General features: G+C 35.6%; 2 protein-coding genes across 2 annotated transcripts; both read left to right on the forward strand.

The window, feature by feature from the left end:
• Positions 1-637: 637 nt before the first annotated feature.
• Positions 638-11,645, forward strand: LOC100892321 (adhesion G protein-coupled receptor E3). The gene is made up of 5 exons (XM_030982193.1): positions 638-978; positions 6,320-6,527; positions 7,263-8,842; positions 9,699-9,926; positions 11,576-11,645. The coding sequence occupies exons 2-5, from the start codon at positions 6,335-6,337 to the stop codon at positions 11,579-11,581; spliced, it is 2,007 nt and encodes a 668-aa protein (XP_030838053.1). The 5' UTR covers positions 638-978; positions 6,320-6,334; the 3' UTR covers positions 11,582-11,645.
• A 711-nt stretch (positions 11,646-12,356) lies between these two features.
• On the forward strand, positions 12,357-26,098 carry LOC115918190. The gene is made up of 4 exons (XM_030982196.1): positions 12,357-13,387; positions 19,767-19,974; positions 20,654-22,221; positions 23,435-26,098. Exons 2-4 carry the CDS (start codon positions 19,782-19,784, stop codon positions 23,666-23,668), a joined length of 1,995 nt encoding a protein of 664 aa, XP_030838056.1. The 5' UTR covers positions 12,357-13,387; positions 19,767-19,781; the 3' UTR covers positions 23,669-26,098.
• The last annotated feature ends 58 nt before the right edge of the window (positions 26,099-26,156 follow it).

Consider the following 26,156-nt stretch of genomic DNA (forward strand, 5'->3'; position numbering starts at 1 on the left):
AGGATTATTTTTAAAGGATCTAAGACAAAGTTACCGGATCCCTTTAAAACAAAGTAGGTAATTTACACTCATTTATATCCTCTTGACCCCCCCCCCCCCACCCACACCACGCCCCAACCATACATTCTACATGATTATGTCCAACCTCTTCTCAACACCCTCAAACAACCTCGCTAGTCATGTGGACCACTATTCATAATGAAAGTGGAACTTCCTATACGTGAAGGACCGCTATTCATAATTCGAAATCGGGGTCGCTATTTATCTTCAATCTTTTCGCATTATAATTAGCGACCCTATTCATGTATTATGAATAGGAAGCCCTATGAATAACGACCCCGATTTGTATAGGGGGGGGGGTTAAGGGGAAATATGTATTACCTACTTGATTTGAAGGTTTAAAAAAATAATTATGAATTGTACCTTTTTTTCTTCAATTAAAAGTAAGAAATAATTATGTTGAATAAATATTTTGTCGAATAACATTTAAAAAAAAAGAAATTTTGTAAAATAAAATTTTTGTCGAATTAAATGTAGGCCTATGCCGAATATAAAATTGATGTCGAATACAATTGTTGACAAATACATTTTTTGTCGAATAGATTGTCAAATCAGATATGCCAAATAAAATGTGTTGTCAAATAAAACTTGTTAAATATTTTCTGAAAGTGTTGAATATATACATTTGAGTGAAATACATTTTTTTAAAGTGTTGCATATATTTATTTGTTTCCCTTAATGCTTGCCATAGATGTCAGAACCTTGATCTATTTTTATTGTAAATGTTAAATAACCTTGGTCGGAACTTTCACTGGTAGTCTATAGTATATCAATTCTGTTATTTCTTCGAAAGATATTTACGACTTACATAATAGGTCTACATGTAGATCAGGGTGAGACCATTACGTGTATATTGGACAGTATGATCAATTCGATGCAGCTGCGCTACAAGTCTAACGCTTTGAAGTTCATTACTGGGTAAGTTTAATTTACCAATAACTTTTACTTTTTCATGTAGACTTGTCCATGTTTATACATGCACTATACGTACTGTCCATACGGACTTGCCTCCCGACATTCACATGAAATACAATCAAAACAACTCGAGAAATAAAACTTTTGCCTTGTACGCAACCTTTTTGGAATGTACAATGTCATAATACATAATCTGAACATGATTTCTATGGAACGTACAATAGGGTAATGAAATAACCCTTGAGTTGATTTCTCGAAAGTCTTTGCGACCGTGTTAAGATATTTTTAGGTAGCTATGACCAGGGAGTTGTGAGTTTAAAACCGCTAATCTGCTTGAAAGTGATTACAACAAATGCTCCGAGACGACAGATTCCTGTAGGAGGCCTAGTATGGTCCTGGAATTCCCTATTAATCTTCAACCTTGGACTGAACACTATATACAGAATCCTAAGTTATAATCCTAACCGTATTCTTTAACCTAAACCTAAACCCACTCATAATCCAATTCTCTTAAGACCATAGCATATTTCACTGGAGCAAAAAAAAAAAAAAAACCCGAGCAAATAAGGACCTTTAGATTTGCACGTCGACATAGCGGACTGCTACGTGTCATGTCCTTTTAAGGCACGGTGATGTCCTTTTAAGGCACTGCCAGTGCCTTAAAAGGACATGACACGTATCAGTCCACTATGTCGACGTGCAAATCTAAAGGTCCTTATTTGCTCGGTCTCTATTGGCGGATCAAAGTGACAGACCCGGTGACTGTGGACGGGAGCACATAAATTACGTAGCACTTAAATTTTGATAAAGAAAGCTTGCTAACGTAGTTATTATTGTTATCTTTTTTAAATATATAGTCATCACTTTGTATTCATGTTTAGCTCCACAAACCCGACCGTGTATTAGATAAAGCATAATAGTGCATGATATTCAAATAATTATATCCTCATCTCCTCAGCAAATTATATTCGATTCTGTTTAGTTATCTACCATCAACTAGTTAAGTTCAAACATCAAACCATACTACATTAAGTTTGAAAGATATGGTTGAATCGAATTTAAGATATGACTATTGAATCCAACCCAGCGCGCACTCCCTCAGTATTGTCCAGTTTTTAAAAACAGAGAGTTTATGGCTTCATTAATGTGTAGTATGTGGTGTAATATGTTCTTAAAAACAATCGAGCTGTCCTTATTGCATATTTCCCTTTGTTGTTTTTGCACGAATTAGGGTGATATTTAAGAAGAAATTGATGCTATGTGAACCAAGATACTTGTTACCCCATAATTAAATTACCGTCGTCACAGTAATATTATATCATTATTACCTGACACCAAATTCTCAATTCCACAGCCCATAACCTAGGGTATACACAATGTTTTAAAATTAAACACTTGTCAATTATGTTCGGTGATCAAAAGTATAGGCAGAAGGAAACCAACGAATCTAAAAACACATAATGCAGATTCAAAAGGTCAACATGCATTAATGAACACGCAGTCTTATTTAGAGTATAAGCTACTTAAATTTATCAGCTGTTGCTGGTAAGCCATCAACAATAAAATATCGCACGATCGCAAATACGTTCGAAAAAACAACAACCTAACGTCATCACCTAATGGAATGTATGCACATAAAAAACGATAGATTACGTAATCCGAAATGATTGCTACGGAATATACAATAGGCCATAAGTTACCATTCCATTTAACTTTCGATAGTCTTTGCCATCATGCTAACTGCATAGAAATTGGGTGGAAAACAATTTGCATTCTGTTTAGACGATCACATATAGGCGCCTTTACTCTTTTATTCTACTTTCTTATCTTAATCCTAATTATTCTTAGCTAAAATTGTAATGTACAAAATTCAATGATTGAGAATAAAACATCATTTTTTTCAACTTTGGCTGTAAACTCGATCGGAACTTCTTAAAAAACAACCTAAGATCAATTTCAATAGTCTTGTATGTCACTTTAAAAAAATGTACAAACATCACAATATGATACTTAACCAGGACACGAATTTTAAAGGGTATTGCCTTTGCCCTTGGCTTGTGCATTAAAATTGTTTACGGTCATGTTAGTAGTATTTAATAAGAGTTAAACAAAAGTACAAGGTAAAAAAAAAAAATGTCTTATGATCCTTAAAAAGAAAGTGACGCATGCTGCATAATAGAGTTTGAAATTCACGCTACGAAGCTCAAGGTGAAGATAGCATTTTATTGTTCTGTTTGTGTATTTGAGAGGGGGGGGGGTAGTAAAAGAAATGTTGATTGGAATTGTGCATGAACTGCTTTAAATAGTTCAATATAAATTAGTTCAGTAAAAATACACCATTCATTTTAAAAAATAGTCGCATGGTGCTTGTTTTCGTTTTTTTCATAAATATTTTGATCTTTGTTATTTTGGTTCCTTAATTGATCTTGATGCCCAAATATCGTGGATTAATATTCCTCATAATTCCCACAATGATGAAAATTAATCTAAATATGAAAACTACATGAAAAAGTAAACAGTCACTTTTTGTCATACTTTTTATGTGAAATTCCGCTTTATATATTTTAGTTTAAGTATTGGAATTGACTAGAGAGGGTCAGTTAAATCAGTTTCTCAGAATTAATTTGGTAAAGTTTACGAAACAAAATTGAGAATCATATATTTAAAAGTTTACCATGTATCTCCATATCTTATTATTATAATCATATAAAATAGTAGTTGAAATAGTTACCAGTAATATTATCATCATACAAATGATCCTCAAATAGTATACTCAAAACGAGACTTCAGTGATGTTCACATTAATACATTTTGTTTAAAATTACAGTCTGTGAAGTGGGAATTTTTTAGATCGTCTTGATGATGTTAATCAGAAGTATGAACAATTTCTTGAAATATATGTCAAATTGTATAACGAATGTTTCCAAAAGGTAGAGATGAAAAGGAAGAAACGTGCAAATGTTGAACCTTGGATTACAACAGAAATTAAGAAAGTGAGTAAACATAAATATATATTATACAAAAAATATCTTAAAAATCCTATGACATATAGCAAAACGAATTAATATGTAAATTTTAGAAATATATTTAATAACTTAATACGTGATACAAAACGTAAACATCATGATTATAAATTTAAGGATGTCATGAACAATACAAAGAAAACATGAAATGTTATAAAGTTTTAAACAAAAGAAAAAGTAAGCATGATGTTAATGAAATTAAATATGAAGGTAAATCTATAAAGGATAAATCTCAAATTGTAAATTTATTCAATGATTACTTTAGTACAGTTGGACAGGAAATTCATGATAAGTTGGATAGTGCAGTAACTACATCATTTGACAGTTTTTTAGTTTTTTTTACAGGGATCTGTTTGTGAGTCTTTATTTTTCAGCCCAATTACAGAATCTACTAAACTTAATATTATATCAAATTTTGATGTAAGTAATGTCCTGGTTACGACTAAATTAGTGCTAAAATTGTTAAATCTTCTATTAATGCACTTGTGTCTCCTTTGTGCAATTTATTTAATTCTTCTCTTGAAAGAGGCATATTTCCTAATGCAATATATAAGAATGGCATTACAAATATGTTGAATAATTATAGACCAATTTCTATTTTGTCAATATTTAGTCAAATTGAAAAAAAAATTGTTTATGATAAATTAATATCTTTTATTTAAAAAAAAATATATTGCTCAATAAACAATTTGGCGTTAGAAAAGGATACGGTACTGCCCATGCATTGATTGAATTAAAAGATACAATTGCCAAAGCCTTTAAAAAGAAACACATAGTAATAGCTCTCTCTTTAACCTTGTAAAAGGCGTTTGACTGTATTAACCATTCAATTTTACTAAACAAACTGAAATATTATGGAATAAGGGGGAAATGCAATACAGTGGTTCGAAAATTATTTGTGCAATAGGAAGCAATATATAAGCTTTGATAATTTTAATTCAGAATATAAAAGTTTCAGGAGGTGTACCTCAGGGATCTAATCTCGGGTCACTTTAATTTTTACTTTATATTCATGATCTGTAATATGTCAGCAATATATTATCAGTAATTCTACTTGCAAATGACACAAGTTTATTTTTATCAGGTAAAGACCCAGTTGCATTAAATGATCTGTTCAAATCAGAAATGAAAAACATACAAACTTGGTTTACAGCCAATAAACTCTACATGAATCGCGATAAAACATGTTATATGATCTTTAAGAGTAGGAATTGTAGAATACAAGATAATGAAATAAATATTGAACTTAATGATCTGCGTATAAAGAGAGAAACCAGGACTAAATTTCTTGGCGTAATCATAGACCAAAACTTGAACTGGAAGGAACATGTAAATTACATTGCTTTAAAAATATCTAAATCCATTGGAGTGTTAAAATATTTTGAAACAAATTTTACCACTGAAGATTTTAACAAATTTGTATAACTGTATGATATAATCACATCTTATGTATTCTAATATGGAATGGGGGCAGTTGTTCATGTTATTTATCACATAAATTGTTTTTACTACAGAAACGTGCTATACGAGCGATTACCAAATCAAACTATTTAGCACATACCCATCAATTATTTAACAAGTTAAAAATATTGGATATTATTTTATATAAATAAAAATTACAACTAGCATCATTTACGTTTTCTTATTCTAAACAATTATTACCCAATAACTTTCATGACTATTTTGAATACAATAGCAACATCAATAAGTATAAAACAAGAAATTCCAATAAAATGTATGAAACTTTTTATAATTTTTCTTTTCAAGAACCACGGTAAATTTTAAAGGCCCATAGCTTTGGAATGGGTTGCCAGAAGTACTAAAAGAAATATCAACTGTTTCGTATTCAGGAAATCATATACATTTTATCCTCTTAATAGTGAGTAGTTTTATTTGATCTAATTGCCTTTTATGTGATTTATGTAAATATTAATGTTGTGTTATATATGATTATGCTACGTTATATAAATCATTTTTTAAAATAATTGTATATATTGTATTTCTCTTGAAGGGTGGTAATATAAAGAGATCAGCCTTGACAGGCCAATGGCCTTTGCTGATCCCTCGTATCCACCACACTTCATCCTTCTTTCATAGTACCATGTCAATGAATGTTGTTATATTTATATTGTTTAATTTATACCGATTTGTTTGTATATATCTTCTAATGTGTTTTTAAAGAGATGAATAAAATTGAAATTGAATAATCGTCATCATTATCACTATTAACATCAACATCACCTATATTATCATCAATGCACGATAAACTTATTCCATATATATATCCTATATAATACATATAATTTTTGTCTTAAATTTAGAATGACCACACTAGTATGAACATGATGAATTCACGAGCTATCTCCAAGAAATGCCTTTTCATGACGATGACGATGGCAATGATGATTGACATCGTCGTTGGTGACACGACGATGAGACCGATGACGTTCCTTCCACCAACCCATCCCTCCCCTACGCAGTTCTTTACCCACGGCGTTTTTACTCCACCTCCACGTCACCTCACAACACGTAAGTTTTTGATGAACCATACACTATTTCTAAAATTATTTTCTACGTTAGATTTCGTGGAGCAAAGGCGATGGCTCAGTGGTTTAGCAGTGGTGTCTTAACTAGGAGATCCCAGGTTCGAAAGAAAAAAAAATCATCGTTATACATCTCTGCATCTCGTCCACATCTTGCATTATCGGTTTCTTACAAGAAGAAGGATAATGATGATACCCAGCTATGCCAAATATGCATAAAATACATACGATAATATTGATTCATAATTGGTGATTTGAATTACAGTTGATGGGTTCCCTTGAAAACATTTTAGCACAGGCGTAGCTAATATTATTGTTGTATAAGGAATGGTTGACTTCATGCTTCCCCTCCCAGTCCCTATTCTTATAGCAAGCTCCCTCAATTAGGAACATATGACAAGGAATCGGGAGTCCCTGTCCGCCAAAACAGGTGGAGATGTCTCAATCCAAGGGTCGGGGTTCAAATCCCATCCCAGTACTTACTTTTGGTAAGGCATTAATCCACATTGTCACTCTCCACCCAGGTGTAAATGAGTGGGCCTACATGGCAATTGCTAGGGTAATATTAATTGTAGCGCCCTCAGGAAAAACAGCAACATTGCTGATGAGGCTTCCCAGGGCGAAGTACATTATTGTTTATTCCGTAGCTCTGCAAAACGAGCAGTGGCAATAAATAAAAGTAAAGAGTTGTTTTTATTATATTTCTTTTCTACAAATGTAGAATATATTGTAGGAACACAAGGAGTGGCGGCGCCTTTTGATCTGAATCCATACCGTACGACGATGACCCCACTGTATTCCCCTCGAACTAAACTCGTCATCGAGTGCCCTCATGGCTTCGAGGAGATCTTAACCCCTTGCAGATTACCAGAAAACGACCCGCCCTGGCCAGAATGCCATGCTACAACTCTGCAGGCGATGCATAGATTCAGTTTCGATGGGTACGACTCTTGCCTGGATGCTGTTTCTACGATCCGTGATTACCTGGGACCATCTGTCAATGGTAACGAAACAACGGCTCTCAAGTACCCCGTTGCTACGGTTGAGTGGTGGGCCATGATCAATGTTACGAACGCACGTCTTCTGCAGAATGACATCGAAAACGTCCTGGAGGGTGAGCTTAATAACCTCTCGAGCAGCCGATGTGCGGATTTCATTGAATTCGGGGTAACCTGTTCACTTGAAGGAGATCGTAATGACTCTATCTCAACTCCGCTTTCATCGAGGGAATTAGACGAAGAGTGGTTCATTGGTCAACCGGATGCTTTCACACCAGTCTGGCACAATGGATCCTTCCTTCTCTTTTTCAATGGATCTTACATCATACCAACTTGGTGGAATGAACGAACGACTTATGACGTTGTTGAGTCGTATTTAAACGACTTAAGACGTCAAGATAAAACGCGAGAGTTTAGAGTGTGTGGTGCACGGAAGGTTATGCTCAACTGTGCCGTCGTCCTATCAGATGAAAAATATTACTTGAAAGATGTCGGAAACTCGACGTTTGTCGTCTACAATGAAACCGAATACGAAGATGAATTGTTTGATTACGTGTCCAACAACTCTATCAGAATCTGCGTCACCCATAACAACTTTTCCACTGTACTAGAACAAGAAGGAAAAGTAGAAGAAGGTCCCACGACAAAAACTGTTAATGTTCAACTAATCTATAGCCATGTACTGTTTGCTATATCGACATTGTGTCTCATATTATTGATCGTGACCTATTTGATGTTTCCTGAACTTCGCAACTTCCAGGGATGTGCCATACTGAGCTTTGCGTTATCCTTGCTGATATCCCAAATTTGTCTGCAGTATGTCGCTCCTTACGCACGTCGCACAATAGCTCTGTGTCAGGGTGTGGCAGTTCTTGCACACTTCTCTCTTCTGTGTGCCTTTGCGTGGATGACTCTTCTTGCCTTTGACCTTTGCCGAAGCTTCCGCGTAACTCAAACCCGCTCACATCGTGATCCAGCCAGTCGTCTCAAACGCTACGCTCGTCACTCGCTTGTCGGATGGGGCGTACCTCTCCTTCTCGTAATCGTCGCTCTCGGATTGCATTTCACTGAGAATGATGTGCTCCCGCTCGAGTACGGATCGGGAAGAAACTGCTGGGTGTATCCAGTTCTTGCAAACATCGTATTCTTTATTGGTCCAGTTGTGTTGTCGTTGGTTGCCAATGTCATTCTCTTTATCATCACTGTTGTCAACATTTGCAGGACGACGAAAATGACCCGAGGCGCTCTTCAAAAGAACAGATCACACAAGCATGTAATATCAGAGCTACTCATCTACTTCAAGGTAATAAATCATTTACAATCGAAACTGCATCACCTGCAAGCCTAGGCCATACTTTATGATAGGAGATTTGGTATTTATTCATAACTCTATTCATAAGGGCTGATGGATTTGTGTGACCATCTAAGTTACATGTACATAGTCAAACATATCACTGGGTGTCAGACCCATTGAACATGCTTCACATCATTACTGCTCCCTTGAAAATCCACCCAAAATTCGCATGATCCACATGTTTTCCTGGCTGGCCACACTTAGACCCACTCACAATTTTTTTTAAATCCGAGTCCACCCTGTTAATTTATAAATTAATAAGAAGTGAATGAAAAATATTGAAAGTGCATCATCGAACCAATTCATCCATTCATAGGTGTACAATTATTCTTCCAATGATTAGTTTCTACTAGACTAACTTTGGTCTCGAGAACAGAACATCCAAATACATACTTGCCTGAGAGGCCCGTGAGACCAAACTTTTAGTGTGTCCTTCTGTCAGCAGAAAGGTTCCAGTCTCAACTTGAGTTTTAAAATGTGCACGGGTGGAAATACACCTCTCATTTTTCTTCTTTCCTCCCCCCCCCCCCCCGTTTTTTGCGGAGGAGGGTCATGATTAGGGAACACTTTCTTTGGAATAGAAATAATCGCTCAAAATGGTGGGATCCACTCTCAAAACGATAATTCAATCACTTATATTGAGTGGATCCCAGAATGGATTAAACTCAGATGAAATTATCCCTTATATGATTCCGAAAAAGTAGGCTTTATTTGGTTCTTGACTTTGTAGACTAATGTTTTTTTAAATGACGTCATATTCTCCTTTTTCTTCTTCTTCTTCTTCTTCTTCTCCTCCTTCTTATAGATATCTTGTTTGATGGGATTCAGCTGGTTGTTCGGCTTGGTAGCCGCCCTGGGCACAACGTCCGCCCTCTGGTACCTGTTCATAACGGTCAATGGTCTCCAAGGCATCTCGGTATTTCTCTCGTTCGGCGTTAATGCCAGGGTCAGGAAGTTGTGGAGCAAGAAAATGACCTCAGCAGGTTCCAGTGCCAGTAGTGGAAGCTCCAATACGACCAAGACGACCAGTTCCGTTTAGTGCAGGGGCGGCCGAGCGACTTCCAAAGTGGGGGGGGGGGGGGCACCAACAAAAAAGGGCACTTTCTGAAGAAAAAAAGGGCACCTACAGTGGGAAATCTCAAAGCGAAAATATATATATATACCTCTACATTGTGATTAAATTATCAGGGATGATTTCAATATTTGTTTCTCTTCATACATCATACAAGATATCGCTTAAGCATCATACTTTACAGTTGTGTGTGATGTCTGAATATGCATTTACGAGCGAGTGAATTGAGTGAGAAAAAAAATAAAGATCTGTTAGGTCGCAGTGCGAAAAATTACATCTTATAAAGAAGAAAAAAGCCAATCGTGATGATAAGCACATTCTCATAACGGAAGACTGAAAAGACCTTTGATAAATAACATAATTATATCCTCTTTAAATGCGAGCGAGCGCAGCGAGCGAACTTTGGGGGAAATTGCTCTTAGTTGCTTTAAATAAGGGGCACGTTTAATGATTACATGAAAAAGGGACAATTATCGAATGGGATAAGACACTTATCAGAAAAGAAAAGGAGCACGTGTCAAAGTACAAAGGATAATTATAAGAGGTGAAAATTGAGGCATTTTTTTACCTGAAAAGAGGCACTCACCAGTGGTGAAAAAGAGGCGTTTACGAAAATGGGAAATAGGCATTTGTTGATGAAAAAGGGGCACCCATCAGATTTTGATAGGGGCATTTATAAGAGGTGAAAAGGGGATAGGTCTCTTATAAGAAAGGAAAAGGGGCACGTATCATTATTAAAAGGGGAATTATCAGAGGTGAAAAGGGGCACTGACCAGATACGAAAAGGGTCACTTATGAAAATGTAAAAGGGTCACTTATAATAAAGGAAAATATGCATTTGTTGAATGAAAAGGGGGCACCGTTCAGATTTTTAAAAGGGGCAGTTATGAGAAGGGGAAGGAGCTATTTCTTTTTATTGGGGGCACTTATCATAAGGAAAAGGGGCACTTATTAGAAAGGGAAAGGGGTAGTTATGAGAAGAAGAAGGAGCTCTCTCTCTCTTTTTAATGGGGGCACTTATCATACGGAAAAGGGGCACTTATTAGAAAATAAAAGGGGCACATGTTAAAATGAAAGGTGTGCTCATCCGAGTTTAAAAAAGGGGTAGTTATTAAAAGAAGGGGCACTTCTTACAAAGGAAAAAAGGGGCAGTTGTCAAAGTAAAAGGAGCACCTATCAGTTTTAAATAGGGTAATTATCAGAGATGAAGGGGGCACTTATAAAAAGTGAAAAGGGGCACTTCTCGTACCTGAAAAGAGGTACTTACTAGAGATTAAAAAGGGCACTTATTCAAGATAATTTCAAGATTGATGAGAATGGAAAATGGACACTTATTGCAAAGGAAAATGGGAACATGTCGAAGGAAAAGGGGCATGTGTCAAAAATAAAAAGGGCACTCGTCAGAGGTAAAAAGAGGGGAAGGGGCACTTTTACTAAGTAATAGGGGCACTTGTCAAAGTAAAAGGGGTACTATTCCTATGTAAAAGGGGCACTTTTTATAAAATAAAAGGGGCACTTTTCCTATGTAAAAAGGGGCACTTTTGGGGTATCTGAAAAAGTGTGGGGGGCACTATGCCCCCCTGCCCCCCCCCCCGGGAGGGCCGCCTCTGGTTTAGTGGTCTTTCCGAAGGCTCCCTCACTTGTGGTAAAACGTTTGAAGAATGATACGAAGAGAGTTTTTAAAAAATGGCTACTTTTGACGAAGAGGGCCGCGGGAGAAGAATAAGCTCGAATAAGAACGAAGACGAGGTTACCCGCATGACTATTCCCTCCCTCTTCTCATCACCCTCAAACAACCCTACCCAATGTTCATAACTAACCCATTAAAGGGATCGTTTAACAATGTTAAATCTGAGATGCACGGCCCTACGTGTTATCAGTGACTGTGATATGGTGTAATATTGAAGCCCTAAAAAAAAATCGCGCTTTAAAAGGATCAAGAAGTGCCTCAAAAAAGTAAAAGTCTTTGAGTGACCGGTTTTACCATACTCGTTTTCCCCAATAAACTGTAGTGTTATGAAAACCGTTTGGCAAACGGTTTTCAAAATTTGTTATTCCAATCATAAATATCTTCATAATTGGCTTGTAAAAGTCATGGAGTTCCTGGCTGACCTAAAGGTTTATAATTATCATTGCAGCATGAGCTAAATCCAGGATTTTGTTTCAGAATCTGAGACAAAGTTACCGAATCCCTTTAAAGGGATCGTTTAACAATGTTAAATCTGAGATACAAGGTCCTACATGTTACCAGTGTCTGTGATATGGTGTAATATTGAAGCCCTAAAAAAAAATCGCGATTCAAAATGATCAAGAAGTGCCTCAAAAAAGTAAAAGTCTTTGAGTGACCGGTTTTACCATACTCATTTTCCCCAATAAACTGCAGTGTTTGTTCCTGACTGACCTAAAGGTTTATAATTATCATCGCAGCATGAGCTAAATCAAGGATTATTTTTAAAGGATCTAAGACAAAGTTACCGGATCCCTTTAAAACAAAGTAGGTAATTTACACTCATTTATATCCTCTTGACCCCCCCCCCCCACCCACACCACGCCCCAACCATACATTCTACATGATTATGTCCAACCTCTTCTCAACACCCTCAAACAACCTCGCTAGTCATGTGGACCACTATTCATAATGAAAGTGGAACTTCCTATACGTGAAGGACCGCTATTCATAATTCGAAATCGGGGTCGCTATTTATCTTCAATCTTTTCGCATTATAATTAGCGACCCTATTCATGTATTATGAATAGGAAGCCCTATGAATAACGACCCCTATTTGTATAGGGGGGGGGGGGGGTTAAGGGGAAATATGTATTACCTACTTGATTTGAAGGTTTAAAAAAATAATTATGAATTGTACCTTTTTTTCTTCAATTAAAAGTAAGAAATAATTATGTTGAATAAATATTTTGTCGAATAACATTTAAAAAAAAAGAAATTTTGTAAAATAAAATTTTTGTCGAATTAAATGTAGGCCTATGCCGAATATAAAATTGATGTCGAATACAATTGTTGACAAATACATTTTTTGTCGAATAGATTGTCAAATAAGATATGCCAAATAAAATGTGTTGTCAAATAAAACTTGTTAAATATTTTCTGAAAGTGTTGAATATATACATTTGAGTGAAATACATTTTTTTAAAGTGTTGCATATATTTATTTGTTTCCCTTAATGCTTGCCATAGATGTCAGAACCTTGATCTATTTTTATTGTAAATGTTAAATAACCTTGGTCGGAACTTTCACTGGTAGTCTATAGTATATCAATTCTGTTATTTCTTCGAAAGATATTTACGACTTACATAATAGGTCTACATGTAGATCAGGGTGAGACCATTACGTGTATATTGGACAGTATGATCAATTCGATGCAGCTGCGCTACAAGTCTAACGCTTTGAAGTTCATTACTGGGTAAGTTTAATTTACCAATAACTTTTACTTTTTCATGTAGACTTGTCCATGTTTATACATGCACTATACGTACTGTCCATACGGACTTGCCTCCCGATATTCACATGAAATACAATCAAAACAACTCGAGAAATAAACCTTTTGCCTTGTACGCAACCTTTTTGGAATGTACAATGTCATAATACATAATCTGAACATGATTTCTATGGAACGTACAATAGGGTAATGAAATAACCCTTGAGTTGATTTCTCGAAAGTCTTTGCGACCGTGTTAAGATATTTTTAGGTAGCTATGACCAGGGAGTTGTGAGTTTAAAACCGCTAATCTGCTTGAAAGTGATTACAACAAATGCTCCGAGACGACAGATTCCTGTAGGAGGCCTAGTATGGTCCTGGAATTCCCTATTAATCTTCAACCTTGGACTGAACACTATATACAGAATCCTAAGTTATAATCCTAACCGTATTCTTTAACCTAAACCTAAACCTAAACCCACTCATAATCCAATCCTCTTAAGACCACAGCATATTTCACTGGAGCAAAAAAAAAAAACCCGAGCAAATAAGGACCTTTAGATTTGCACGTCGACATAGCGGACTGCTACGTATCATGTCCTTTTAAGGCACGGTGATGTCCTTTTAAGGCACGGTGATGTCCTTTTAAGGCACGGTGATGTCCTTTTAAGGCACTGCCAGTGCCTTAAAAGGACATGACACGTAGCAGTCCACTATGTCGACGTGCAAATCTAAAGGTCCTTATTTGCTCGGTCTCTATTGGCGGATCAAAGTGACAGACCCGGTGACTATGGACGGGAGCACATAAATTACGTAGCACTTAAATTTTGATAAAGAAAGCTCGCTAACGTAGTTATTATTGTTTTTTTTTTTTAAATATATAGTCATCACTGTGGCTGCAGCGAGGTCGATTTCAAATAAATAGTCAAAACAAAGGCTTCTACGGGAATTTGTAGCTTTAATTGGAGTCATTTTCGTTCCAGTAAATTCCGTGAAAACTGTTGATAAATCACAGATAAAGAATAATAAATATAAGTATATCATAGCATCATCAATATAGCAATAAACAGTCTCTTTGAGAAAGTCATAAAATAATGTACATTGTGTCATGATCTTTACAACTTATTAAAATAACCCCAGTCACTATTCTAGTCCATCTGCAATAAATGGCTTTACATAAATACAAACTCACACTACAAGTTTCACAACTAGACTTCACTATAGCATGTTTAAACAATTAACTAAACAATTATAAATTCTGAATCTCTACTTAGTGCTTCAGCACTCTCATAATATTCTTCAAAGTATTTCACAATATCTTCACATTATTTAAAGCATCTTTACTGTCATCATTGTTCTTCATATCAAATCAAATGTACATATTAAACCAGCATGGGCTTGCATGTCTTACACTACATACTAACATCAACATCTCTCAGTATGAAGTACAAAATACATACACTAATTTACACTTTATGTTTCAACAATTCATAAAAATAGATTCAATATACAACAAAACTAACCTCTTTGCCTGACATAATGACAATCTTAAGACTGAAATCCCCATGATGCTCTGTCAAAAAGGGGATTCTTGGACCTCAGCACAACCATGTTAATGTAGCCTTCTGAGAGTTTGATATCAAGTGGTTATCAATAGGTGGCGCTATATTAGGCACCTTGCCTGAGGAAGTGCTATTACAAATATATGTGTTCATGTCATGCATCAATAATACAAAAACAAATGACTTGGGGGATAACTTAATTAAGTGCAACTGTCACAACAATCACTTTGTATTCATGTTTAGCTCCACAAACCCGACCGTGTATTAGATAAAGCATAATAGTGCATGATATTCAAATAATTATATCCTCATCTCCTCAGCAAATTATATTCGATTCTGTTTAGTTATCTACCATCAACTAGTTAAGTTCAAACATCAAACCATACTACATTAAGTTTGAAAGATTTTGTTGAATTGAATTTAAGATATGACTATTGAATCCAACCCATCGCGCACTTCTCAGTATTGTCCAGTTTTTAAAAACAGAGAGTTTATGGCTTCATTAATGTGTAGTATGTGGTGTAATATGTTCTTAAAAACAAGCGAGCTGTCCTTATTGCATATTTCCCTTTGTTGTTTTTGCACGAATAAGGGTGATATTTAAGAAGAAATTGATGCTATGTGAAGCAAGATACTTGTTACCCCATAATTAAATTACCGTTGTCACAGTAATATTATATCACTATTACCCGACACCAAATTCTCAATTCCACAGCCCATAACCTAGGGTATACACAATGTTTTAAAATTAAACACTTGTCAATTATGTTCGGTGATCAAAAGTATAGGCAGAAGGAAACCAACGAATCTAAAAACACATAATGCAGATTCAAAAGGTCAACATGCATTAATGAACATGCAGTCTTATTTAGAGTATAAGCTACTTAAATCTATCAGCTGTTGCTGGTAAGCCATCAACAATAAAATATAGCACGATCGCAAATACGTTCGAAAAAAAAACAAACCTAACGTCATCACCTAATGGAATGTATGCACATAAAAACGATATATTACGTAATCCGAAATGATTGCCACGGAATATACAATAGGCCATAAGTTACCATTCCATTAAACTTTCGATAGTCTTTGCCATCATGCTAACTGCATAGAAATTGGGTGGAAAACAATTTGCATTCTGTTTAGACGATCACAAATAGGCGCCTATACTCTTTTATTCTACTTTCTTATCTTAATCCTAATTATTCTTAGCTAAAATTGTAATGTACAAAATTCAATGATTGAGAATAAAACATCATTTTTTTCAACTTTGGCTGTAAACTCGATCGGAACTTCTTAAAAAACAACCTAAGATCAATTTCAATAGTCTTGTATGTCACTTTAAAAAAATGCACAAACATCACAATATGATACTTAACCAGGACACGAATTTTAAAGGGTATTGCCTTTGCCTTTGGCTTGTGCATTAAAATTGTTTACGGTCATGTTAGTAGTATTTAATAAGAGTTAAACAAAAGTACAAGGTAAAACAAAAAAATGTCTTATGATCCTTAAAAAGAAAGTGACGCATGCTGCATAATAGAGTTTGAAATTCACGCTACGAAGCTCAAGGTGAAGATAGCATTTTATTGTTTTGTTTGTTTATTTGAGAGGGGGGGGGGGGGGGGTAGTAAAAGAAATGTTGATTGGAATTGTGCATGAACTGCTTTAAATAGTTCAATATAAATTAGTTCAGTAAAAATACACCATTCATTTAAAAAAATAGTCGCATGGTGCTTGTTTTCGTTTTTTTCATAAATATTTTGATCTTTGTTATTTTGGTTCCTTAATTGATCTTGATGCCCAAATATCGTGGATTAATATTCCTCATAATTCCCACAATGATGAAAATTAATCTAAATATGAAAACTACATGAAAAAGTAAACAGTCACTTTTTGTCATACTTTTTATGTGAAATTCCGCTTTATATATTTTAGTTTAAGTATTGGAATTGACTAGAGAGGGTCAGTTAAATCAGTTTCTCAGAATTAATTTGGTAAAGTTTACGAAACAAAATTGAGAATCATATATTTAAAAGTTTACCATGTATCTCCATATCTTATTATTATAATCATATAAAATAGTAGTTGAAATAGTTACCAGTAATATTATCATCATACAAATGATCCTCAAATAGTATACTCAAAACGAGACTTCAGTGATGTTCACATTAATACATTTTGTTTAAAATTACAGTCTGTGAAGTGGGAATTTTTTAGATCGTCTTGATGATGTTAATCAGAAGTATGAACAATTTCGTCCTTGTTTTCACGAAGTGACGGTAGTGAGGAAAATCGTAACGCAAAGTGAATGCAATTTTTTTTCACTACCGTCACTTCGTGAAAACAGCGACGATTTCTTGAAATATATGTCAAATTGTATAACGAATGTTTCCAAAAGGTAGAGATGAAAAGGAAGAAACGTGCAAATGTTGAACCTTGGATTACAACAGAAATTAAGAAAGTGAGTAAACATAAATATATATTATACAAAAAATATCTTAAAAATCCTATGACATATAGCAAAACGAATTAATATGTAAATTTTAGAAATATATTTAATAACTTAATACGTGATACAAAAAGTAAACATCATGATTATAAATTTAAGGATGTCATGAACAATACAAAGAAAACATGAAATGTTATAAAGTTTTAAACAAAAGAAAAAGTAAGCATGATGTTAATGAAATTAAATATGAAGGTAAATCTATAAAGGATAAATCTCAAATTGTAAATTTATTCAATGATTACTTTAGTACAGTTGGACAGGAAATTCATGATAAGTTGGATAGTGCAGTAACTACATCATTTGACAGTTTTTTAGTTTTTTTTACAGGGATCTGTTTGTGAGTCTTTATTTTTCAGCCCAATTACAGAATCTACTAAACTTAATATTATATCAAATTTTGATGTAAGTAATGTCCTGGTTACGACTAAATTAGTGCTAAAATTGTTAAATCTTCTATTAATGCACTTGTGTCTCCTTTGTGCAATTTATTTAATTCTTCTCTTGAAAGAGGCATATTTCCTAATGCAATATATAATAATGGCATTACAAATATGTTGAATAATTATAGACCAATTTCTATTTTGTCAATATTTAGTCAAATTGAAAAAAAAATTGTTTATGATAAATTAATATCTTTTATTTTAAAAAATATATATTGCTCAATAAACAATTTGGCGTTAGAAAAGGATACGGTACTACCCATGCATTGATTGAATTAACAGTTACAATTGCCAAAGCCTTTGAAAAGAAACACATAGTGATAGCTCTCTCTTTAACCTTGTAAAAGGCGTTTGACTGTATTAACCATTCAATTTTACTAAATAAACTGAAATATTATGGAATAAGGGGGAAATGCAATACAGTGGTTCGAAAGTTATTTGTGCAATAGGAAGCAATATATAAGCTTTGATAATTTTAATTCAGAATATAAAAGTTTCAGGAGGTGTACCTCAGGGATCTAATCTCGGGCCACTTTTATTTTTACTTTATATTCATGATCTGTAATATGTCATCAATATTTTATCAGTAATTCTATTTGCAGATGACACAGGTTTATTTTTATCAGGTAAAGACCCAGTTGCATTAAATGATCTATTCAAATCAGAAATGAAAAACATACAAACTTGTTTTACAGCCAATAAACTCTACATGATTCACGGTAAAACATGTTATATGATCTTTAAGAGTAGGAATTGTAGAATACAAGATAATGAAATAAATATTGAACTTAATGATCTGCGTATAAAGAGAGAAACCAGGACTAAATTTCTTGGCGTAATCATCGACGAAAACTTGAACTGGAAGGAACATGTAAATTACATTGCTTTAAAAATATCTAAATCCATTGGAGTGTTAAAATATTTTGAAACAAATTTTACCACTGAAGATTTTAACAAATTTGTATAACTGTATGATATAATCACATCTTATGTATTCTAATATGGAATGGGGGCAGTTATTTATCACATAAATTGTTTTTACTACAGAAACGTGCTATACGAGCGATTACCAAATCAAACTATTTAGCACATACCCATCAATTATTTAACAAGTTAAAAATATTGGATATTATTTTATATAAATAAATTACAACTAGCATCATTTATGTTTTCTTATTCTAAACAATTATTACCCAATAACTTTCATGACTATTTTGAATACAATAGCAACATCAATAAGTATAAAACAAGAAATTCCAATAAAATGTATGAAACTTTTTATAATTTTTCTTTTCAAGAACCACGGTAAATTTTAAAGGCCCATAGCTTTGGAATGGGTTGCCAGAAGTACTAAAAGAAATATCAACTGTTTTCGTATTCAGGAAAACATATACATTTTATCCTCTTAATAGTGAGTAGTTTTATTTGATCTAATTGCCTTTTATGTGATTTATGTAAATATTAATGTTGTGTTATATATGATTATGCTACGTTATATAAATCATTTTTTTAAATAATTTTATATATTGTATTTCTCTTGAAGGGTGGTAATATAAAGAGATCAGCCTTGACAGGCCAATGGTCTTTGCTGATCCCTCGCATCCACCACACTTCATCCTTTTTTCATAGTACCATGTCAATGAATGTTGTTATATTTATATTGTTTAATTTATACCGATTTGTTTGTATATATCTTCTAATGTGTTTTTAAAGAGATGAATAAAATTGAAATTGAATAATCGTCATCATTATCACTATTAACATCAACATCACCTATATTATCATCAATGCACGATAAACTTATTCCATATATATATCCTATATAATACATATAATTTTTGTCTTAAATTTAGAATGACCACACTAGTATGAACATGATGAATTCACGAGCTATCTCCAAGAAATGCCTTTTCATGACGATGACGATGGCAATGATGATTGACATCGTCGTTGGTGACACGACGATGAGACCGATGACGTTCCTTCCACCAACCCATCCCTCCCCTACGCAGTTCTTTACCCACGGCGTTTTTACTCCACCTCCACGTCACCTCACAACACGTAAGTTTTTGATGAACCATACACTTTTTCTAAAATTATTTTCTACGTTAGATTTCGTGGAGCAAGAGCGATGGCTCAGTGGTTAAGCAGTGGTGTCGTAACTAGGAGATCCCAGGTTCGAAAGAAAAAAAAATCATCGTTATACATCTCTGCATCTCGTCCACATCTTGCATTATCGGTTTCTTACAAGAAGAAGGATAATGATGATACCCAGCTATGCCAAATATGCATAAAATACATACTATAATATTGATTTATAATTGGTGATTTGAATTACAGTTGATGGGTTCCCTTGGAAACATTTGCCTATAAAGCACGGGCGTAGCTAATATTATTGTCGTTTAAGGAATGGTTGACTTCATGCTTCCCCTCTCAGTCCCTATTCTTATAGCAAGCTCCCTCAATTAGGAACATATGACAAGGAATCGGGAGTCCCTGTCCGCCAAAACAGGTGGAGATGTCAATCCAAGGGTTGTGGGTTCGAATCCCATCCCAGTACTAACTGTTGGTAAGGCATTAATCCACATTTCCACTCTCCATCCAGGTGCCCGGTGTAAATGAGTGGGCCTACCTGGCAATTGCTAGGGTAATAATAATTGTAGGGCCCTCAGGAAAAACAGCATCGTTGCTGATGAGGCTTCAAAGAATTGTTTTTATTATTTCTTTTCTACAAATGCAGAATTTTATTTAGTAACACAAGGAGTGGCGGCGCCTTTTGATCTGAATCCATACCTTACGACGACGACCCCACAGTATTCCCCTCGAACTAAACTCGTCATCGAGTGCCCTCATGGTTTCGATCAGATCTCAACCCCTTGCAGATTACCAGAGAACGACCCGCCCTGGCCAGAATGCCATGCTACAACACTGCAGGTGATGAATAGATTCAGTGTGGATGGGTACGACTCCTGTCTGAATGCTGTTCTTACGATCCGTGATTACCTGGGAACAACTGCCAATGGTAACATGACAATTGCTCTCAATTACCCTGTTGCTACGGTTAAGTGGTGGGCCAATGTCAATGTTACGAACGCACGTTTTCTGCAGAATGACATCGCAAACGTCCTGGAGGGTGAACTTGATAACCTCTCGAGCAGCCGATGTGCGGATTTTATCGAATTCGGGGTAACCTGTTCACTTGAAGGAGATCGCAATGACTCTATCTCAACGTCGCTTACCTCAAGGGACTGTACGGAAGAGTGGTTCTTTGGTCAACCGGATGCTTTCACACCAGTCTGGCAAAATGGATCATTCCTTCTCTTTTTCAATGGATCTTACATCATACCAACTTGGTGGAATGACAGATCGACATATGACGTCGTTGAGTCGTACGATTCAAGTCGTCAAAATAAAACGCGAGAGTTTAGAGTGTGTGGTGCACGAAAGGCTATGCTCAACTGTGCTGTCGTCCTATCAGATGAAAAATATTCCTTGAAAGATGTCGGAAACTTGACGTTTGTCGTCTACAATGAAACCGTATACAAAAATGAATCGTTTGAATACGTGTCCAACAACTCTATCAGAATCTGCGTCACCCTAGACAATTTTTCCACTGTACTAGAACAAGAAGTAGAGGAAGGTCCCACGACCAAGACTGTTAACGTTCAACTGATCTATAGCCATGTACTGTTTGCTATATCGACCTTTTGTCTCATATTATTGATCGTGACCTATTTGATGTTCCCTGAACTTCGCAACTTCCAGGGATGTGCTATACTTAGCTTTGCGTTATCCTTGCTGATATCCCAAATTTGTCTGCAGTATGTCGGTCCTTACTCACGTCGCACAATGGCTCTGTGCCAGGGTGGGGCAGTTCTTGCTCACTTCACTCTTCTGTGTGCCTTTGCGTGGATGACTCTTCTTGCCTTTGACCTTTGCCGAAGCTTCCGAGTAACTCAAACCCGCTCACATCGTAATCCAACCAGTCGTTTCAAACGCTACGCTCGCCACTCGCTTGTCGGATGGGGCGTTCCTCTCCTTCTCGTAATCGTCGCTCTCGGATTGCATTTCACTGAGAATGATGTGCTCCCGCTCGAGTACGGATCAGGAAGAAACTGCTGGGTGTATCCAGTTCTTGCAAACATCGTATTCTTCATTGTTCCAGTTGTATTGTCGTTGGTTGCCAATGCCATTCTTTTTATCATCACTGTTGTCAACATTTGCAGGACGACGAAAATGACCCGAGGCGCTCTTCAACAGAACAGATCACACAAGCATGTACTATCAGAGCTACTCATCTACTTCAAGGTAATAAATCATTTACAGCCGAAACTGCTTCACCTGCAGGTCCGGGCCACACTTTATGATAGGATATTTGGGCTTTATTCCAAACGGCTGATGGATTTGTGTGACCATCTAAGTTACATGTACATATTCATACATATTACTGGGCGTCAGACCCATTGATTCTACTTCACATCATTATTTTGTCCCTTTGCACCAAACTGTTCCACATCCACTTGCAACTCCACCCACAATTCGCATAACCAAACAGAAACACCCGTTGACCCACAGCTTTCCCTGGCCTTAGACTCACTCACGAAAATAAAATTACCCGAGTCCATCCTGTTTACCTATAAATTGATGAGACGTGAATGAAAATTAATGAAAGTGCATCATCGAACCTATTCATCCATTCAAAGGTGTACAATTCTTCCAATAATTAGTTTCTATTAGACTAACTTTGGTCCCGAGAACAAAAAAAAATCCAAATATGGTTGCCTGAGAGGCCCGTGAGACCAAACTTTCAGTGTGTCCTTCGGTCAGCTGAAAGGTTCCAGTCTCAACTTGAGTTTTAAAATATACACGAGTGGAAATACACCTTTCATTATTTCTTCTTTCCTTCCCCCTTTTTTCTTTGGAGGAGGGTCGTAATTAGGGAACAATTTCTTTGGAATAGAAATAATCGCTCAAAATGGTGGGATCCACTCTCAAAACGATAATTCAATCACTAATATTGAGCAGATCCCACTCAAATTATCGAATTGATTCAACTCGGATAAAACTTATCCCTTAGGCCATGTAAAAAATAAACATGTTTATTTGTTTAGCGTCCCCGCCTGCTTCTTTTTTGGGGGCCGCCTCCTATTTTTATTTTTTTTTAATTATTTTTTTTAAAGAAAAAAAACATGAAAAACACTGCTAAAATGGATCTTTTTCTGATTTACACAAATTTTTTTTTAAAAATGTCGGCAGCCATCTTGAAAATAGCCCGACTGACAGGGAAAATGTACCGAGCGGCCATTTTGAAGAAAAAAAAAGGGCCTCCTCCTTCCTATTTTTTTCAAAAAACAGGACGCTAAACATGTTTTTTTTTTATTTGGACTTCGAAAAAGTAGGCTTTATTTGGTTCTTGACTATGTATCCTAAAGTTTTTTGTTAATTACATTATCTAAATGTTTATTAAATGACGTCATATTCTCCTTGTTTCTTCTTCTTCTTACTATCCTCCTTCTTATAGATATCTTGTTTGATGGGATTCAGCTGGTTGTTCGGCTTGGTAGCCGCCCTGGGTACAACGTCCGCCCTCTGGTACCTGTTCATAACGGTCAATGGTCTCCAAGGCATCTCGGTATTTCTCTCATTCGGTGTTAATGCCAGGGTCAGGAAGTTGTGGAGCAAGAAAATGACCTCAGCTGGGTCCAGTACCAGCAATGGAAGCTCCAATAAGACCAAGAAGACCAGTTCCGTTTAGTGGTCTTTCTGAATACCTCACTCACTTGTGGAAATGTTCGGCCTAACTATATACCCAGGTCGAAATTCCAGTTGATACCAGTTGAAACCAGTAAGGATTTCCAGCTGGTATCTACTGGTTTGAACACAATGCGAATGCTTGCTCATCTGCAGTTGCGCTTGTCTGGACTACAGGTTGAAATGCGTGTCTTTGTTACGAGATTACATTCTGACATAAATGTACATTAGCATGGGTTTGCATGTTATTGATAGAGATATGATTAAACAAGTATTTCAGCTATGCCAGTACTCTCTATTATAGTACCCCCTATTTCAGGGGCCTAGATAACATCTCCGCTAATCACCGGCCAATGAGTAAGGAGAGACAATGAAGGTTGAAGGGTGGATGGTTGACTATATCAAGCAACTCCCCCCCCCCCCTCATTGCTGCTCAAGTGTTTTTTATTTGAATTATCAATGACTGGGGTACATAACTATAGGGTAAGACACCCCCCCCCCCTTTTTTTCATTGGACCCTCTTTTCTCTATCAAAAGGAACACCTACACCAGTCAAGTCGAGAGAGATTGTGTAATACTCTGGACAGTTTCCTCCCTCATCTCAAAGATGTTATATTCGATTCCTAGATGGGGGAGAGTAGGTGGGTATAGGCGTTTCAGTGGACTTTTAACTCTTTCGTAGGGCCTCCACATTTTTCAGACGATTTACACGTTGATGAAATAAACCCAGAACAAGAGCAACACCAACGGATCACAACTATTATTCAGAACGACCAACATTAAGAATTCGCTCCAAATTGCAGTAGCTTTAGATATAAACATAATAAACAGAACGTCAAAGGTTACTTAGTTTTTTCTCGAAATTGCGCCGGCTCGAGATAATCTCTCTCTCTCGAAGAATGTGAAGAAACTTTTGTTTCAAGTGGTTGTCGTTCACCTTATGAAGTGTCACTTTGTTACTGGGACCTAAAGAACAGCTGAAATACCTGTCACACCACTGCTTTATCTGATGTCTTCTATATACATGTATATATTTCTTTAATCTGACACCGATCGAGTACTGCGGTATGATCTCTGGGTTGTATTCTTCAAGATTTAACAACACAATTTTAAAAGTAGATGTGCCACCCCCTTTCACACACAAACACACCACACATACACGTAATTTCTAACGACACCACTGCCTATACTTTGTTGAGCGGAACATACGGTTATAGGATATGCAGTATGGACGAAACCCTTTGGACTAACGTACGCAATAATCGTGGTAAGAAATAGGCAAGGTAACCAGAGAATAAATAATTAATTATCAATCTATCATTTCAGACTCTTTCTGAAATCTCCCAAAAGTTGACGTCTCTCGTCCTTTCTTTCATAAAACATAAAGGTATACAGGTGAGATTTTATAAACTGTGACATTAATATATATCTTCAAAATGCATGTATAAAATAATAATCATAATATGGCTTTCTCATAAAAAAAAAAAGTTTTATGACTTCATGAAAGCATCTTTAAAGTATATACATGAACATTACTCCATCAGTGTAAATATCACTGTTATAATCATGCAAATTTGGAAATTCATTCATGGAGCTACGAACAGTGTCAGTCTATATTAAACAGAGATACAAACAATTACTTTTTATGTGTTATTATTTGTATAATTATATAATTGCAATAGGTGTTAGTTGATAGTTGGCAGGTGCTAGGTGTAAGGTGTTTAGTGCTAGATAAGGGTTACATTCTTTATTATCATGAGGGATTTATTTACTACATTGTATGCATCTAATACAATTTATTAACAAAATCCCAATCACTCCTATGTACATGTCTATATATATATTACCATTCACTATGCAAGGATACACGTTGAAATCTAAATATACATGTATTTGCTATGCTGTAAAAGCCAAGTACAGGACAAGTAAAACAAAATGTGCATCTTGCCTTCCCAGAAATCAAATTTATGATATTATTATAAATGTTATTTTTTTGATGTCTGCTTTTTTGTTGTATCATTGTAGTTAGTACCTGTTTACTATATATTTGAAAAGGGTGGTATAACTACGGATATTTACACCCTGTGTTGATTCAACAAATGTCCTCTTACCAACGATTGAAGTATTATAATGAGGTTATTCGTGCAGCTTTTGCTTTTCTCCTTATTCCCTTCTAATTTAACCTGTTGATTTTTCTGTGGCCCTTCACATACTCTAGTAATTTTACTATTTTCCAATTATTTTTTATAAAAGCACAACGACTTATCTCAAATTATATTTTCCCTCTCTCATTATAATTTGTATCCGAGCAATTAATAACGAGTTACCCCTACCGATTTCCTCCATTTTTCAAAAAAATAACGAGATACATTCATACCCCACTATACAGTCGAACCACTTCCACACTCCTCGAATGAGAACAGCTTTCGCACAACAAAACCATCATTTATACCGGTCCAGTATTTTGGAATAACATAGATCCATCTCTAAAA

This window comes from Strongylocentrotus purpuratus, unplaced genomic scaffold (genome assembly GCF_000002235.5).
Source record: "Strongylocentrotus purpuratus isolate Spur 01 unplaced genomic scaffold, Spur_5.0 spur5_scaffold_12, whole genome shotgun sequence".
NCBI classification, from domain to species: domain Eukaryota; kingdom Metazoa; phylum Echinodermata; class Echinoidea; order Camarodonta; family Strongylocentrotidae; genus Strongylocentrotus; species Strongylocentrotus purpuratus.